This window comes from Daucus carota, chromosome 1 (assembly GCF_001625215.2).
Source record: "Daucus carota subsp. sativus chromosome 1, DH1 v3.0, whole genome shotgun sequence".
Classification (NCBI taxonomy): domain Eukaryota; kingdom Viridiplantae; phylum Streptophyta; class Magnoliopsida; order Apiales; family Apiaceae; genus Daucus; species Daucus carota.
Window position 1 is genome coordinate 28,557,828 of NC_030381.2, and position 15,607 is coordinate 28,573,434.

A 15,607-nucleotide genomic window follows, 5' to 3' on the forward strand; every position below is an offset into this window, starting at 1 on the left:
TAAATAATTAGAGCACTTTTAAGAAGCTGAGAATGCTAAATTCTCTCTCACAACTTCTGTTTCTTTTCCAAACACTTTATTTACTTATTTACTTCTTACTTCTAATCCACTTCTTTACTTTAAGCAAGAAATCACTTTTTTTAAATTTGCCCAAACGGCCCCAATACATCAAAACAATGAATACTTCTTATTTTCCACTCAACAACCATTAGAATTGAAACGGGACCATCAAGTTGCGCCAAAAATAGCTTCTCATTTACTAAACAGAATCATTGTTCTTTACATTCGGCATCAAGTATCAATCAAAGTAAAGGAATTGGATATTTTATAGAAGTCAGATTTCAACTTTGGCCATGCAGATTCAGGTGCTTGTGCATTTAGAGTAAACAGCTTCCCTTTGTAAGCACAACAAACTGCAATGTTATGCCTCTGGAATGTTGAACTTTCGACTTTATACTCCAACTCATAGTATTTTAAATTCTTTGATATTTTATCCTCCCTCAAACTTGCTTGAATCAAGCTGCCTTTAACATCTGGCTGTCGCGCTGCTTTGGTGATTGTGCGGACCACTGCTTCTCCAACCTCATTCGCTTCTCCAAATGCTTCGATTCTGCAGTAGTAGAAAGCAACTAATTAGTTTCATGTTATGTATCCTACTTACATTTCTCAGGAATTGGGATTGAAACTCAAATTTAACATGAGCAACATGATTTCAATCCTACATTTGTTTTTATGTTGATTACCAATCTAGTGGAGTAAGCTCGAGCTATTTATTGAACTTAAAATTTACTCCAATTAATAATTTTCCCCCTCAGAAGCAACTTGTACAGAGAGTAAAGAGATAATGGACTGAAGATACTTACGAGAAATCAGGAGCAACTGGTGAAACAATAACACTGACATTGAGCTCTCCTGTGGATCCAGGAGGACCAAATGCAACAACTGGTTCATTTATATTTCTACGACGACGACTTAGAGGAGGGGGATCAAGCAATCTTTGTGATTCTGCTTTACCAGCAGCTCTGTATAAAAGTGTCTGATCACCGACCCAGTTTGATGGATATATAAATTCTGTGGGGAAAGCATAAACTTTAGGCAACAAAACTATGTGCAATGACAAAAACCAAATGATCAATCTATTTGTACTAGTTGGTTTATGAACATACATATTCTCACAGGCTAGATGAAATTTCGGCCAAACCTCAATAGAATTCTTGAGGCCACGAAACTCCACCAGTTTGGAAATGAAGCCAATTTCTTTCTTAAACTCACATTTAACATTTTCCACCAACATTATCTCATAAATCCTTTTAATCCCAGTTAATATTTTTCATTCCTCAAAAATAATCGAGTAGAGCTTAACCGGATTCAGTTCAATCATATAATTTACAAAAATCAAGTGGTAATAACAATCGGAATTTATATGAACTCATCTAGGATGATTGCATTTTGGTCTTTTTTCGCAATGTAGTGTGCAGAAAATAAGAAAGAATCAGCAGGGTATGCACACACTTACCAAATCCTTCTTCCTTCTCAATGCATCTACTATACCCTCCAATCGGGTAAAGCACGTCCAACTTTAGACTCCTTGAATTATCCGGAAAATTTCCAAGAAGAAAGCTAGTAACTCCAGCAAAATTAGCACCAACTGCAACTAAAGAAGCTGAGCCAATTCCTGTCACAAGTCGCCTCTGAAACCGGGATGCAAGTGGTATAAACTGCTCCGAGGGAGGTTTATCTAGGCGGTATGATGTCTTGTCCAATGTATCTTTGTTGTCTTGGGAAGGCTGGCTCATAGAAATCTGAGGAGCAGAGGTGGATTTCCATGTACAGAGGTAATGTTGCATGGCCATTTGCAAAATGCAAACAATGTTCAAGTGTATCTTCAAGTACACATTTGTATTCTTTTCTTTATATCTTGTTCCAGTGGTTCTCATTCATTCCTTTGGTTCTATGAACTAGGCAAGCAAGTTTTAAGTTCAACTAATTTTATAAAACATATATATTTAATAATAAATGAAAGTTGGCAAAAAAAAGAATAATAATAAATGAAAAATCCGACAAGTATAGGTAGTACATGACTATTGCGTTTTTTCTCATAGGAAAATGAAAATTAATGGTGAGGTGTTATGCTATTGCGCTTGTTGGGCATGTTTTTAAAAATAAATATGTAAACAGTATTTTATATTTATTATTTAATAATAATAAATAATATTTTTCATAAAAAAGACGCACAGATATATATATATATATATGTATATATATAATCTTTCAAAAATAAATATTTATTTCTCTAAGATTAAATAAGTCAAAATTTTCATTCTAAATTATTTAAATGTCAATACATTTCTAATTTAATGATCCAAAAGGGAGTTCGGCTAATTTTATTTATAAATTATATAGTTAAATGTGAACGTAATAACTCGGTATCATTCCTGTTAAAAAAAAAGTAATAACTCATATATCTTATAATTTTTATGTTGTTGTTAAGAAAAGATAACAAATTTTAATAATAATTGATATAAGGCTGAAAAATATTAAAATTAATATTAATTATTTTAAATTGCTAAACTTATTATATTAATTTGGATATATATTATTAATATTAATTGTATACCATTTTTATTATATAAATTAAATAATTTTATTAATTTGTCAAGATTAGCTGAGAAAAGGCAAGTATACTGGACTAGATACAGTAATGCGAATACCTTTTAGCCTGACAAAGAAAAATAAAATACCAATCAGCTTTGTTGTTGAAGCAGCAACAGTTATTAGCCTAAAACCATCGTCTCTGAATATTTAGAACCCTAATTCTCCATACCTGTAATCAATTGACTATATTATTGATCTCCTGTCCAGATGAGAAGATGATGAAACCGTAATTCCCCAAATCAGGAAGAAAGACGATGGTGAAGTGGATTCACAATGATCTATCACACCTCTTGCCGACAGTAGTTAGTTATGGAGCCTTCTTCTTCGTCATCGTCGTCTACATCTTCTGAAAGTAAAAAACGAGAGGAGAAAGTTGAAGAATGGGAGGATTTTGAGCAAGCCCTAGCTCGGCTGTGGAGTTTATCATCTGCTCTTAATCAAGCCAATCTCCGCAAATTGTCTTTGCAGGATCAGTTACAATCACACTTACAGGTAGTACTTACCGCTTTGTATCATTGTGTCTCTTTTATTATTTAGTATGCTGTGTTTTAGGGGAAGGGGTTATGTGTGCCGATAAGACTTATGAAATGTTGAATTTTAAGATATACGTTACAATGTATCACGATGGGAATGTATAGGAGACAGATCATGTATTACAACCTGTTAAACTGTAGTTATGAGATTATTAGGATCAATACATTTCATCTTTGGGGTCAAATGTAATTACAACATCATGCCGGGAACTTGAGATCATAAATCAAAGCGTTCTTAAAAATTTTTCTTGGGCAACAACAGTGACAATTATAAATATAGCTGGATTGTAGGTCAATGCAGTCAATTGGCTACTAAATAAACAAGTTCCATAATATAGCTATTACCTATCTAGTTCTTCGATGAAGTGGTTAGAATTTTGGTTTGGCAAAGTAATTTTATTCCCCAGCTAAGATTGTTCATGGTTCTTGTTCTGTAGACACTTGGAAAGACAATATCTTTCCTTGGGTGCTACTAGCATAATCTACATTTACTTGCAGTTGATAAATATTGTTTTAATGATAAATGAGCAATACTCCTGAATACATATGTGAGCTCTACATTATCTACTAAGTTCTGTTAATCCAAGTGCTTTAATGGATAAATTAATAGTGGAGATATGGTGGGGCAGGTAGAGGCAGAGACATTAAATCGATCAAATGAACTTGATGAGATGCGCGAACAATTGGAATCTCGCAAATTAATGATGGGAAATACCTCAATGCAGTCAAAGGTTGTAAAAGAGAAAGTTAAGATGCAAGAAGAACAACTTGGTGCTGAAATAAAATCACTTTTAGTTGCAGGATCTGCTCTTTCTGTCGCTAGTAAGCATCTGCAGGTATGCCCGTATAATATATGGATATTCTTACTGTTCATGGTAAATTAGTAAGTAGCAGAAAGATGACAGACATTCTTCTGATTACTAGTCTTCTTATCTTAATTATTTAATGATACATTGATGTATAAAACTTAAAACTTATAAATACGTTCTTTTTGTCTGAAAGCATACAGCACATACAAACAGTTTTTTTGATCAATCATATGATAATAAAATGTCGTCACCGAGTATATAGCCTGATGGTGTTTTTGTTCAGATGAATCTTACAGTGGTTTCCATGTTGAAATGGGCAGGTACCAGATATTGGCACAATAGATACTTCAGAATTAGACATGCTCTTCTTGAACTACAATTTTCTTGGTATCCAGATTTGTTCATTTGAGTTGCAGAGCTATGTTCTATATGAGATTTCTAAAATTATCAATATCATACTAAAAGTCGAACACTTATAATTTTAGACTATTGACAAGTATGTTTAAAATTTCACAGTTATTTTCTGAAAGTCAAATTATTCATATCTATAAGCTTAATGAACACTATAATTTATGACTAGTTTAGACCAAATCTATTATTTATGACTACTATTATTTATTATTTACTAAGCGTAATGAAATAATGAATACCGCTAGACCTACATTTGACATAATTGCACATTTGCATGAGTTGATGTGTATCTCTTATGCTGCTGCTATCAGCAAATGTTAACTATGTTGCTGCATTCTTGTGTGAAAATCTTTCTAGTCACTCCTTAGTGACTGCTATTTGTGGATCTTACCTGGTGTGGTGTATGATTAGTTTTCAATTTATCTAGGTTGCATGAGGAATGGTAAACAAATGTTTTTATTGCATGCTCTTTGGTCAATGAATATTAAAGTTTAAAGTTTTCTTTCGGGTTAAAAAAAAAGAAGCAATGTTTTTCGCTTTATCTATGTAATCTGAACTCTTTGTCACTATGCTTTATTTGTATTACATATTACGGTTCTAATCTGCAAACTGTTGTAATTTAATCTTAAACTTAAATTTAAGTATTTGTTTTATTTAGTTTTTGAATGCTTTTCTTAACAATATGACTTAGTCTAGTATTGTAGTTAGGATAGATTCGTAGAGTACTGGAGGATTTCTAGGGAAAATGTTTACGTTAGGGAGAAGTTATAGGAGGTGGTTTAGTGGTTTCTGTTTGTAGGAGCCTACATGCATTAGTTTTCTATTTATCAGTTTGTCGCGGGTAGTTTGAAGTCGTAATGCAAGCTCGTTTGTCTTCCAGTTTTCACAAGTACACTACTATATACATATATACGTATGATTTTGTAGTAATATTTGGTATCAGAGCCTCATGATCTAGGGCTTTACACCTATATATATATGTATATTAAGTATTTATTCATTCATATTCAATGGCATCAAACAACTTCTTCATCTCTGTTCCATTGTTCAAAGGCTATAACTATCATTCGTGGGCCATCAAAATGAAAGCATACATGAAAGCTCTTAGGTTATGCGACGTTATTGAGAGTGACACTGAGCCTACTCCTCTTTTAGGAAATCCAACATCAGTCCAAATCAAGAAACATGAAGAGGAAATAGCACGAAAGGCAAAGACACTTTCATGTGTCCATTTAGCGGTGTCTAAAGAGATTTTCACAACAATCATGGGTTGTGAGTCTCCTAAAGAAGCATGGGAAAAAAAATCAAAGAGGAGTTCGAAGACAACCAACAAACCAAACTTATGCAAATTCTCAACCTCAATTGGGAGTTTGAGATGATGGGGATGAAAAGTAACGAAGGTGTCAAAGAATATGGGAGTAGGTTGATGTCCATTGTCAATCAAATCAAATTACTTGGTGAAGAATTTTCAGGTCAAAGAGTCGTGGACAAGCTTTTGGTAACTCTTCCGGAGAGGTATGAGACTAAAATTTCTTCACTTGAGATCTCTCAAAATTAACCGTCTCAAAATTAATCAATTCTCTCCATGCCGTCGACCAAAGAAGGTCAATGAGGAGAAAAATGGAGGGACTCCTATTAGCTAAAACTTCATCCTCAAAAGGCACATACAATAAAGTTCAATGCAACCACTATCATAAGATCGGTCATGAAAAAAAGGATTGTTGGTAGAAAGGAAGCCACAATGATTCAAATGCAAAAGATATGGGCATCTGGCAAAGAATTGTAAATTCCAAATTGATGAAGAAGTCATGGCACAATTGGTCGAGGCCCGAGGGGGAACCTCTCCTTTAGAATTATGGGTGACTCTGTGCACCATGGGGAGAAGAGCTCCAAGGTGTTTTGTTTTTGATGAGATGTGCATCAAAATTGATGGTGGTGAGAAGTGCATCACAGATGAGAAGTGCTTCGTAAGTTTAAGATTATGGGGGTGAATGTTGGAATTTAATCTTAAACTTAAATTTAGGTATTTGTTTTATTTAGTTTTTGAATGCTTTGTATGACTTAATCTAGTATTATAGTCAGGAAAGAGTCGTAGAGTAGTGGAGGATTTCTAGGGAAAATGCTTATGTTAGGGAGAAGTTATAGGAAGTGGTTTAGTGGTTGCATTAGTTTTCTATTTATCATTTTGTAACAGGTAGTTTGAAGTTGTAATGCAAACTCTCTTTTCTTCCAGTTTTCACAAGTACACTTCTATATACATATACACGTATAACTTTCTAGTACTTTGACTTGAAAATTCTCCGCCAAGTAATTTGATTTGATTGACAATGGACATCAAGCTACTCCCATATTCTTTGACACCTTCGTTACTTTTCATCCCCATCATTCTTAACTCCCTTCTGAGGTTGGAAATTTGCATAAGTTTGGTTTGTTGGTTGCCTTCGAACTCCTCTTTGATTTTTTCCCAATGTTTCTTTAGGAGACTCACAACCCATGATTGTTGTGAAAATCTCTTCAGACACCGCTGAATGGATACATGAAAGTGCCTTTGGATTTCGTGCTATTTCTTCTTCACGTTTTTTGATTTGGACTGATGTTGGATATCCTGGAAGAGTAGTAGGCTCAGTGTCACTCTCAATAACGTCCCACAAACTAAGAGCTTTCATGTATGCTTTCATTTTGATGGCCATGAATGATAGTTATCGCCTTTGAACACTGGAACAGAGATGGAGAAGTTGTTTGATGCCATTAAATATGAAAGAAAATACTTAATATATATAGGTGTATGTGTAAAAATATCAACTCACAAGCCCTAGATCATGAGGCTCTGATACCAAATATTACTAGAAAGTTATACGTATATATGTATATAGCAGTGTACTTGTGAAAATTCGAAGAAAAATGAACTTGCATTACAACTTCAAACAACCTGTTACAAACTAATAAAAAATAGAAAACTAATGCATGTAGACTCCCACAAATCAGGAACCATTAAACCACCTCCTTTAACTTCTGCCTAATGTAAACATTTTTCTTAGAAATCCTCCACTACTCTACTACTCTTTCTTGACTACAATACTAGACTAAGTCATACTGTTAACAAAAACATTCAGAAACTAAATAAAACAAATACCTAAATTTAAGTTTTAGATTAGACATACGGACCTTCTTTAATTATAACATATTTTAATGACTTTTTTTATTATAATTAAGACATATTTAAATATTCTCATCGAATTCCCATTCATGTTCTCTGTTCTAATTCAATTATAATAGTTAAATCATCACTAAATATAGTATTTTCACTCATTTGAAAATCTTGACTCTAATCACGTATAAAATATTGGTAACATAATTCATAAAGTAAAGTGAATAATAATATATTATATTATATATATTAATACGAATATATATTTTAAGAATATCCATACATCATACGAATAATTAAAATAAACTTAAATTTTCAAAAAGTATGGCATGGTTTATAAGCTAGTACAATTAAAGCCAAAATATTAAAACTTTGGTCGGTATGGTCGGCCGGTGTTTAGGCATACGACCTTTAATTATAACATTTTTTAATAATTTTTTTATTATAATTATAATATTTATAAACAGTCTCATCGAACATATCTCTTCTGGCTAAATTTTGATTAGCTTTTTGACGGGCTTAGCAATTAAGAACTCATTCCATACGTTAAATAAAAAACTTATTTAACACACTCAATAAAAATATATTAGCCTAAACACGTTTATTAATTATTTAAAAATCTATTTTAATTTAAAAACCCATATAATTCTAATATAGTTTTATCTTCGCTATAAAATTAAATATTAAAATATATACGATGACATAACATATATTATAAGTCGCCTGTGCATGGCATGAGTTATACTTTAGTCTATACCATTAATAACATATCATAGATTAAAATTAACACATTTGTTGCATGGGATATCAATTATTTTTTTATTTATAGTACTTCATCTTATAATATATATTTTGAAATAGAAAAAATGTTACTCCTTCTGTCCCACCCAATTCTTTACATTGGGGTTGGGCACAGAGGTTAAGAAAAATGTAATAAATAATATGTAAGTAAGAAAATGGGTAAAGTAGTGGGATCCAGTAATATATAATTGATAGATTGGGAAATGTGGATGAAATTAGTGGGTGAGATTGATATATATTATAAAAGTTTACTACTTTTAGAAAGTTCTAAAATTTTACGAGATGAGAGGGACATCCAAAAAAGGAAAATGTAAATAAATGGATGGAATGGAGGGAGTAGTTAACATACAAAAACACTCACTTACCTTCTAAATATTTAATATTAATGCAAGAAACCAAACACACCATCTTAATATTCTCCAAAACTTTTTATTCATGTCCAATGTTAAAATTAACAAAAGAAACCTTATAATAATTTATAACACGTTTGTAAAGTTAATTTTTTAGAAATCTACATAATTAATATAATGATAAATATTAAAAATAACCTGTGTGAGGGATGTTAGCTAGTTTATATATTTACATGTTTATGTAGAATAATTATATTTACTCTGATATCAAATGAGGTATTCTATGTAACTTTAATGAGTACTGTGATTTGAAATTTAACTGAATTTAAAAGCATCAAACTAAATTTCATGAAGACTTTCAGTTTCGTTTAGAAGTTTAATATCAAAATGAAATTAGAGGGCAGTGGGGTTAAGGTCAATGACTCAATTCTGTTAAATTAAATAAGTAAGATCAGCAAAAAGGGTGACCTATTATCAAGCCAACTGAAAGAGTAGATGCCGCCAGCTACTGAAGCACCTAACAAAAATCTAGCTGCATTAGCACTAGCAAGTAATCTTTGATAGAAGTTAAATATATTACAAAAATGTTTTTCGAGAATCTGATTATGTTCATCTGGTATGTTGAGAAACATGTTGCAATACATGATTTGGCACATCTTATCTTTGTCCAGTTGTCCATTAGTCTGCATATAATGATGGTAAAGCCTAATTATAGTTATTACAGGAGGCAAATGTGTCATTGGCTGGAGAAAGAGGTTGCATACGTCTCAAGAACTTGAAAAAGTTGCTAAGACTGAGGCAACAGTACATGGTATCACAAGTATCATTAATCTATCCCGTCAAAGTTATGGTGGGACATACACGTGATCAAGAACTTGAATCATTCACCTCCGGTAGTAAGTCTGGTAATACCGTCTTATAATGAATCATATTATTGTTGTGTGGAACCTTTTTTTTTCTTATTACATTTTATTTTTGTGGTTGATAATTCATGGAGGCGAGCCGATATTAAATGAAAAATAATAAATCAAACCAGCTTCGCAGTATGTCTCACTCGGAAACAGAAGTATGGTTCAGGAAGGGTGAGATGTAAGCAGACATCATGGTTACGTACGAAAAAAACTTGGAAAGTCTCGCAAGATGTAAATTATTTAGAACTTTAGAAAATTTGTGGAGTTTCGTGAGGCTGCAAATTTCATCGGAAGGCCAAAATTAAATGATAATGTGAATAGTAGGATATAATTCTGTGTGGCCATCAAGGTATGCAGTTAATGAACATGAAAGAGTGCAAGTGAGTACAAAAGAAGGTATGGATCTTTTAAGTAAATGCAGGGCCATGGAAAATAGCGATCATGATAAATCATTACCAGATGCGAATCATAAAAATTGGACCAAGTCCATCTAACCTTCAGAATTTACGAATTATTGCTGTGCATTTTCAGTTTAACATGCAAAACTATGAGTATCTTGTAACTTGCTCATGAGTAATTGTAAATTATGCATTGTCAACTACCACATGGATATTCCCACTTGCATTGTTGTTCCATTATGCAAGATAGGTACCAATTATTCATCTTGTAAAAGGAAGTTTCAACAGAATTTCTCTTTGCAGTGTGTTGTAGCTGCTTTTTCTGACTTCACTTGATTTACTTTAGTCATATATATTAATGTTCAAAATGTTGAAAAAGTAAAGATGGTCTAGCTGTTAGACACTCATTTATTTGGAGAGGAAAAATAGGATATAATATCGTGAATATATTAGGTTGAACTCTTCTTGTTCGCAACTTCTTTGTTGTTAAGTTCTTCTTGATTGCAAGTTCTTGCTGTTTTCTTGTTGTATCTGGCTATTTTCTAGTAAATTATTACATGTTTATAGGCACAGGCTCTTTTTTTCTTTCTGGCAATAGTTATTTTGTATCTAAATTTAAAGATAGACTGTTCAAAGTGACCCATTAGATGTTTAAGACTTGGACTTCCGAGAAAAAGATTGGACAACAAGTGTTTTCGACATTTTGCTTGCTTCAAAATTTGCGTTCCTTCATTTAATATTACGCAATGTGCACAGGCTAAATAGTTTGTTGTTGCAAAACCTCATTTCAAATTATTCATCTCAAGATGACATGTGCAATCAGTGGCGCCAGCATGTGCAAGTGGTGGTTCTTATTTATAATTTACTTATGTATGAATTGGTCTCGTGGTCTAGATATTCAATCTGTTTAGTACTTGAGTACTTTCAAAAGAGAAGCGTTTCATACTGATAAATCGAATTCGGAAATTTAATTTGTTATATATTTCTGAATGTAATGTTTTCTTGATCTAACCATCCCAAATAACGCATATTTGCACATTTACTTTTGTTCTTAGATACTTATAATTACTCTTGGTAGAGTCATTGTATTGCACTGTTGCTTAATGTTTTTTTAGCTGTTTTCATTGCTGCTAGGCTTTTTATGTGTTTTAATAACTGGTGCCACTTTCTTTTATAGTTGCCTTGTGGTACCGGTCAGCCTTGTTGGCCGATCTTATTTTTGCTTTAATACAGTTGACCCCCCCCCACCCCCACCCCCAAAGAAATAAAAAGAAGAAGAAAACGGCATTCTTTCTCTCATTTCCTTACTTTGAATCAGGGGATCCTTCTGGACTAAAGCCTCTCGACCAAGGATCATTAACTATTTCAGGTCTTCATCTCTCCTTGCTCCCTTTTACGAAGATGAGCTTTTTCACTAATAAGAAGGAGGTTCAAAGATCTGCAACAGCCCTGGGATATGTTGCACATGTATATTCTTTATCTCCTCTTGATAAGCATGAGATGTTTCATGATGTAAATTTGTTGAAGCGGATCTAGCAATACTCGGCTGGCATTTGTCTTTGTCCATGTTTGCATATCTGTTGAAACATTAACAGTTTATAAAATCCTTTAAATTCACAGAGAATTTCGTATTGGTTATTTCTCTAATATATGTTATCCCAACTCTCCATTTTTGTGCGTATACCCGTGTCCACCGGACATGATATGGGTGTGGGTATGGATCTGAGTCAAAATAACCCGCATATTTTTGAAACACATGCGCCCAGCCGCCAACTGTTGGTTTGTTTTGGTATCTTCTGAGTCTATAGTTAGTTTTTTTTTTGGTATCTTCTGGGAAAATAGTATGTAACCTTTTTCTTAGTTAGGCCACATGTTCTATTATGTGAGTATATTAACTTGTGTGTTTTTTGCTTAACAATTTGTTTTTTTACTTGGTTACTATTCCCGTTACAGGCTGTGTCGCTTTTAGCTTCCTATTTAGAAGTTCCCTTGCGCTACTCTTTACGTTTGGGAGGTTCTCGATCATATATACGTGACTATGCACCTTTCGTAGAGCCAACAACAGCTGAATTGGCATCAAGTTTACCATCTCCTATAAATGCGAAGCCTATTGAATTTCCTCTTTTTTTAGAAGGGCAAGACACAACCAGAGCAGCTTATGCTGTATTCCTTTTAAATAAGGTAATATTTGCTGCCCAAGTATTATAAACACACTTGTGGAGCTTGAGGGGAAGGAGGGGAAGGGTGTTTTTTTAAGGTGAAAAGGGTCTTATAAGAACTGTGATGCAATGAAGCAACTGGGTTGAATTTTTGGCTTATCGGTAATAATATGATTCATTTTTTGTTAAGAGTTTCTGCATGCCTAAGAGAAAACACCAATAGTTTTATATGTTACTAATTTTTTGTTTGTACTCTCCTTGTCTTAAAATCTAATTGAATTATACTTTTTTTTATACTATTGCCATAACTTTTGTAACCTGGAGACACTTTTCCTCTCATTCTTTACAGGATCTAGAGCAGCTGTTAAATTTTATTGGTGTTCAGAGTTTAGGGCCGCGCCATGTTCTCGCTAATTTGAGGGAACTCCTGAAGACCATCTTATCTCCAGAATATATTGACACATAACTAAAGGTTCAAACAATTTATTGTAAGTTTTTGTAAATTTACCTTTCTGTATTCTTACAAACAATGACAAGGGTGCTAAATTTTTTTAAGCACCTAGGCATAGTCTCTAGAGTTATGAACACCAGTTGATAAATACTTTGTGTACTCCAACCTTTGTAACTTGATCGACTACCTAATTAAAGCAAGTCATGTTGAGTCATGAATTGTTGATGTGCGATCAACCAGTTTTTATGTGAATATTTTCATGAGGATGTATTTATTTTGTTTATCTGTTACTACAAAACTAGCTTAAACAGCCCATGGGTCTCTGGTTTAAATCACATTCTATTTTTTTATTTTATTTAGACACTTTTAAATAGTTTTATTTTTATTTTTGAAATATACTTATCAATTCATCCATTTTTTTGACATTTTTAATTGGAAAAAGTAAATAAGAAATTGTTGACAAAATTTATAAATCGGTTGGAGATGATGTGCAATTTCAGAGACTGAAACTCTATTTAAGGTGACACACACACACTCTTTTGCTCTTTTTAGTGAAGTGTTGGACCATTTATTAATTATAACTTGAAATTGGATATTTGATTTTGATACGTTAATAGTCAAAAGAATAATCTCGCCTCTTTTAAGTAGGAGTGGGGATTTTAAAATTAAGTGAAAGGTTGTGTTTAGTGTTAATCACGAATGTTCATCTTTCATATTCATACATCTTTCTATATGATGTGATGCCCATGCAGTTTTCGAAGTTTGATATTTTTTGGATCAATGAACAACCCTCTCTATCAATACGGTGACCACGTCTTCTTTAGCCATTCGAAATGTATCTGTGATAGATCTTTCTGTCACTTAGATGATGGCATGTACTCGTCCCCGATTTTCAACTAATATCGAATGATTTATTTCAATCTCTTATGTTTGAAAGTTACATAAATTTTTTGTTAAATATGTTTAAAAAAAGAAAGAAAGATAATATTAGATTTCTATAAATTAACGTAGTTGTTCGTCAAAGAACTGGGTTTGACTCAGTTCATTATCAATTTTTAAACAATAAAAATTGTTCGATAAGGAACTCCAGTCGAGCAAAAAATTTACTATTTTAATGCGAACTCGACTCGTAATCAAATCAAGTTTGAGTCACTAAACTCGCACTCCAGTTTTTGATGTACTACGAAAGCATGGAAAAACAAGTGTTAGAGCATCCCAACGCAGCCGCTTTGTTGCGTGGGGACGCGCGAAATGAGAAGTGGTTGACTGAACAAAGAAGAAACTAGTCAGGCCTGCTGTCCTGGGCTCAACTTGATAAAAAAAAAGAATCTATCTGTTATTTTTTCAGCTTTTTCAGATTATATATTATAACGTTAGTATTACCGTTTGAATTAGAACTATTATATTAAATCTGAACTTTAAAATTATAACAGCTACTTTTATAATTATCTACAAATACTAACTCTTCATAATATGTCTCTCCCACTTCTATCAATATCTTTGAAATTATTTTGTTAAAAGCAAAAAAATAAGGAATTTTCTGGGATCTATAAGGAAAAAAAAACTTTTGGATTTTTAAATCAATTAAAGATTCTCATATGTTAAATCGTAATGTTTTTTATATAGGGATATGAAATCATAAAACATAATAAAAAAATTCTAATTAAAATAAAATATTTAAAAATAAATGCGTGATCATGTAGTTTTAAGCATGCTTAAGTAGTGTATCTAGTCTTCAATCTTTAACTAGTGTGATATTCTCTTATTTTGGCATGATCAATGGTTCTCATCGACATGCTCATGCAGTCACGAGAAAGCTTTTATTGCCCACTTCAAGACATTGAAAATTTCCTATAAAAAGAAGGAACGAGCCATGTTGGATTTATTCTAATCTCCTTTTCATAGTGGTATGCTAGCCAACCTGAATTTATGAGTTTATGCTTGGATGTAGGCATATAAGTGTGGGTATTGTTGAAGGATTTGATTTGGTATAAGTATGTAGTGATTTTGTGAAAGGCTTCATGGTTTTTTATAGCCATTCTGAAATTTGCAGCTGTCTTAAACAACATTCATAGCTCAGAAACAGGTCTTTTCAAGTCAACATCCTCATTGAAAACTAGAAGCTTTTTTCATCCTCACAGTTGACTTAGATACCATCCTTTCTTCATTAAAACCATCATATACATTAGATTTATCACTACTTTCATTCTTATTTTCATCCAAATAACCATTTTTATTGGCATTATGATCTTCTTCATTCACTGTTTTTGTCATCATTTTTTTGAAATACGAGGTCATCATCACTACTATCTTTATTTGATGCATCACTATGAGAATTTTCATCAATATTCATATTAATATAACTAATCATCTTTACTATCATAAGGATCAGAAAAGTCCTCTTATAAGCCCTCAAGATTCTTGAAATCTATTTTCAAATCAATCTTGTGTTGTGTTAAATCTAGAAATGATGAATTCTGCATATAAAATTCTTCTTGATAAGTAGCCCTTTCAACAGATGGTCGGAGGGATATGCACTTCTACAAGCTCAATCTTCAGGCTAATTAAATCACACATCAACAAACACTCATCATATGTATATAAATAAAAATAACCCTACATACATAATTGTACCCTATAGCATAACTTATAATATCCCCCTGTTGACCCATATGCAATCAATATTGTATTATTTTTTAATAGAGACATTTCATCAGAATCACAATAATTTACATATGTGAACTATCTATATAATTCCTGAAATTCTCTTCTACATTCCCATCATAAAACAACTTAATAGTAAATTGCGACTCTCTGGAACTGAAATTATGATATTAAAACACAAAAGAAACATATAAATAGATATATTAATAATACAATATAATGCTTAGAAAAAGTATAATAATCAACTAATTTAGCATAGTAATATAGCAACCAACAACTATCATAACATATATAATAGCTAACCTAGACTATTACAC

At 32.4% G+C, this 15,607-nt stretch overlaps 2 protein-coding genes across 4 annotated transcripts; one reads left to right on the plus strand and one right to left on the minus strand.

Moving 5' to 3' along the window:
• Positions 1-233: 233 nt before the first annotated feature.
• LOC108194770 (psbP domain-containing protein 7, chloroplastic) lies at positions 234-1,957 on the minus strand. The gene is made up of 3 exons (XM_017361711.2): positions 1,517-1,957; positions 864-1,071; positions 234-610 (listed from the first exon to the last, which is right to left on the minus strand). Exons 1-3 carry the CDS (start codon positions 1,935-1,937, stop codon positions 292-294), a joined length of 948 nt encoding a protein of 315 aa, XP_017217200.1. The 5' UTR covers positions 1,938-1,957; the 3' UTR covers positions 234-291.
• Positions 1,958-2,681: 724 nt separating this feature from the next.
• Positions 2,682-12,851, plus strand: LOC108205284 (vacuolar protein sorting 38). Of its 3 annotated transcripts, none has more exons than XM_017375179.2 (6): positions 2,682-3,147; positions 3,818-4,024; positions 9,432-9,612; positions 11,335-11,483; positions 11,970-12,197; positions 12,525-12,851. In XM_017375179.2, exons 1-6 carry the CDS (start codon positions 2,965-2,967, stop codon positions 12,639-12,641), a joined length of 1,065 nt encoding a protein of 354 aa, XP_017230668.1. In that variant the 5' UTR covers positions 2,682-2,964; the 3' UTR covers positions 12,642-12,851. The 3 variants fall into 3 exon arrangements, with proteins under 3 accessions (XP_017230668.1, XP_017230669.1, XP_017230670.1); XM_017375180.2 differs by having other exon boundaries at positions 9,432-9,603; XM_017375181.2 differs by having other exon boundaries at positions 9,432-9,600.
• The last annotated feature ends 2,756 nt before the right edge of the window (positions 12,852-15,607 follow it).

Coding starts and splice junctions, on each gene's coding strand:
- LOC108205284 (XM_017375179.2), top strand. CDS start 2,965: ATGGAGCCTTCTTCTTCGTCATCGTCGTCTACATCTTCTGAAAGTAAA. Junction 4,025..9,431: donor TCGCTAGTAAGCATCTGCAG/GTATGCCCGTAT, acceptor TAGTTATTACAG/GAGGCAAATGTGTCATTGGC. Junction 11,484..11,969: donor CCCTGGGATATGTTGCACAT/GTATATTCTTTA, acceptor TTCCCGTTACAG/GCTGTGTCGCTTTTAGCTTC.
- LOC108194770 (XM_017361711.2), bottom strand. CDS start 1,937: ATGAGAACCACTGGAACAAGATATAAAGAAAAGAATACAAATGTGTAC. Junction 1,072..1,516: donor TGAGAAGGAAGAAGGATTTG/GTAAGTGTGTGC, acceptor CTTTCCCCACAG/AATTTATATATCCATCAAAC. Junction 611..863: donor CCAGTTGCTCCTGATTTCTC/GTAAGTATCTTC, acceptor CTACTACTGCAG/AATCGAAGCATTTGGAGAAG.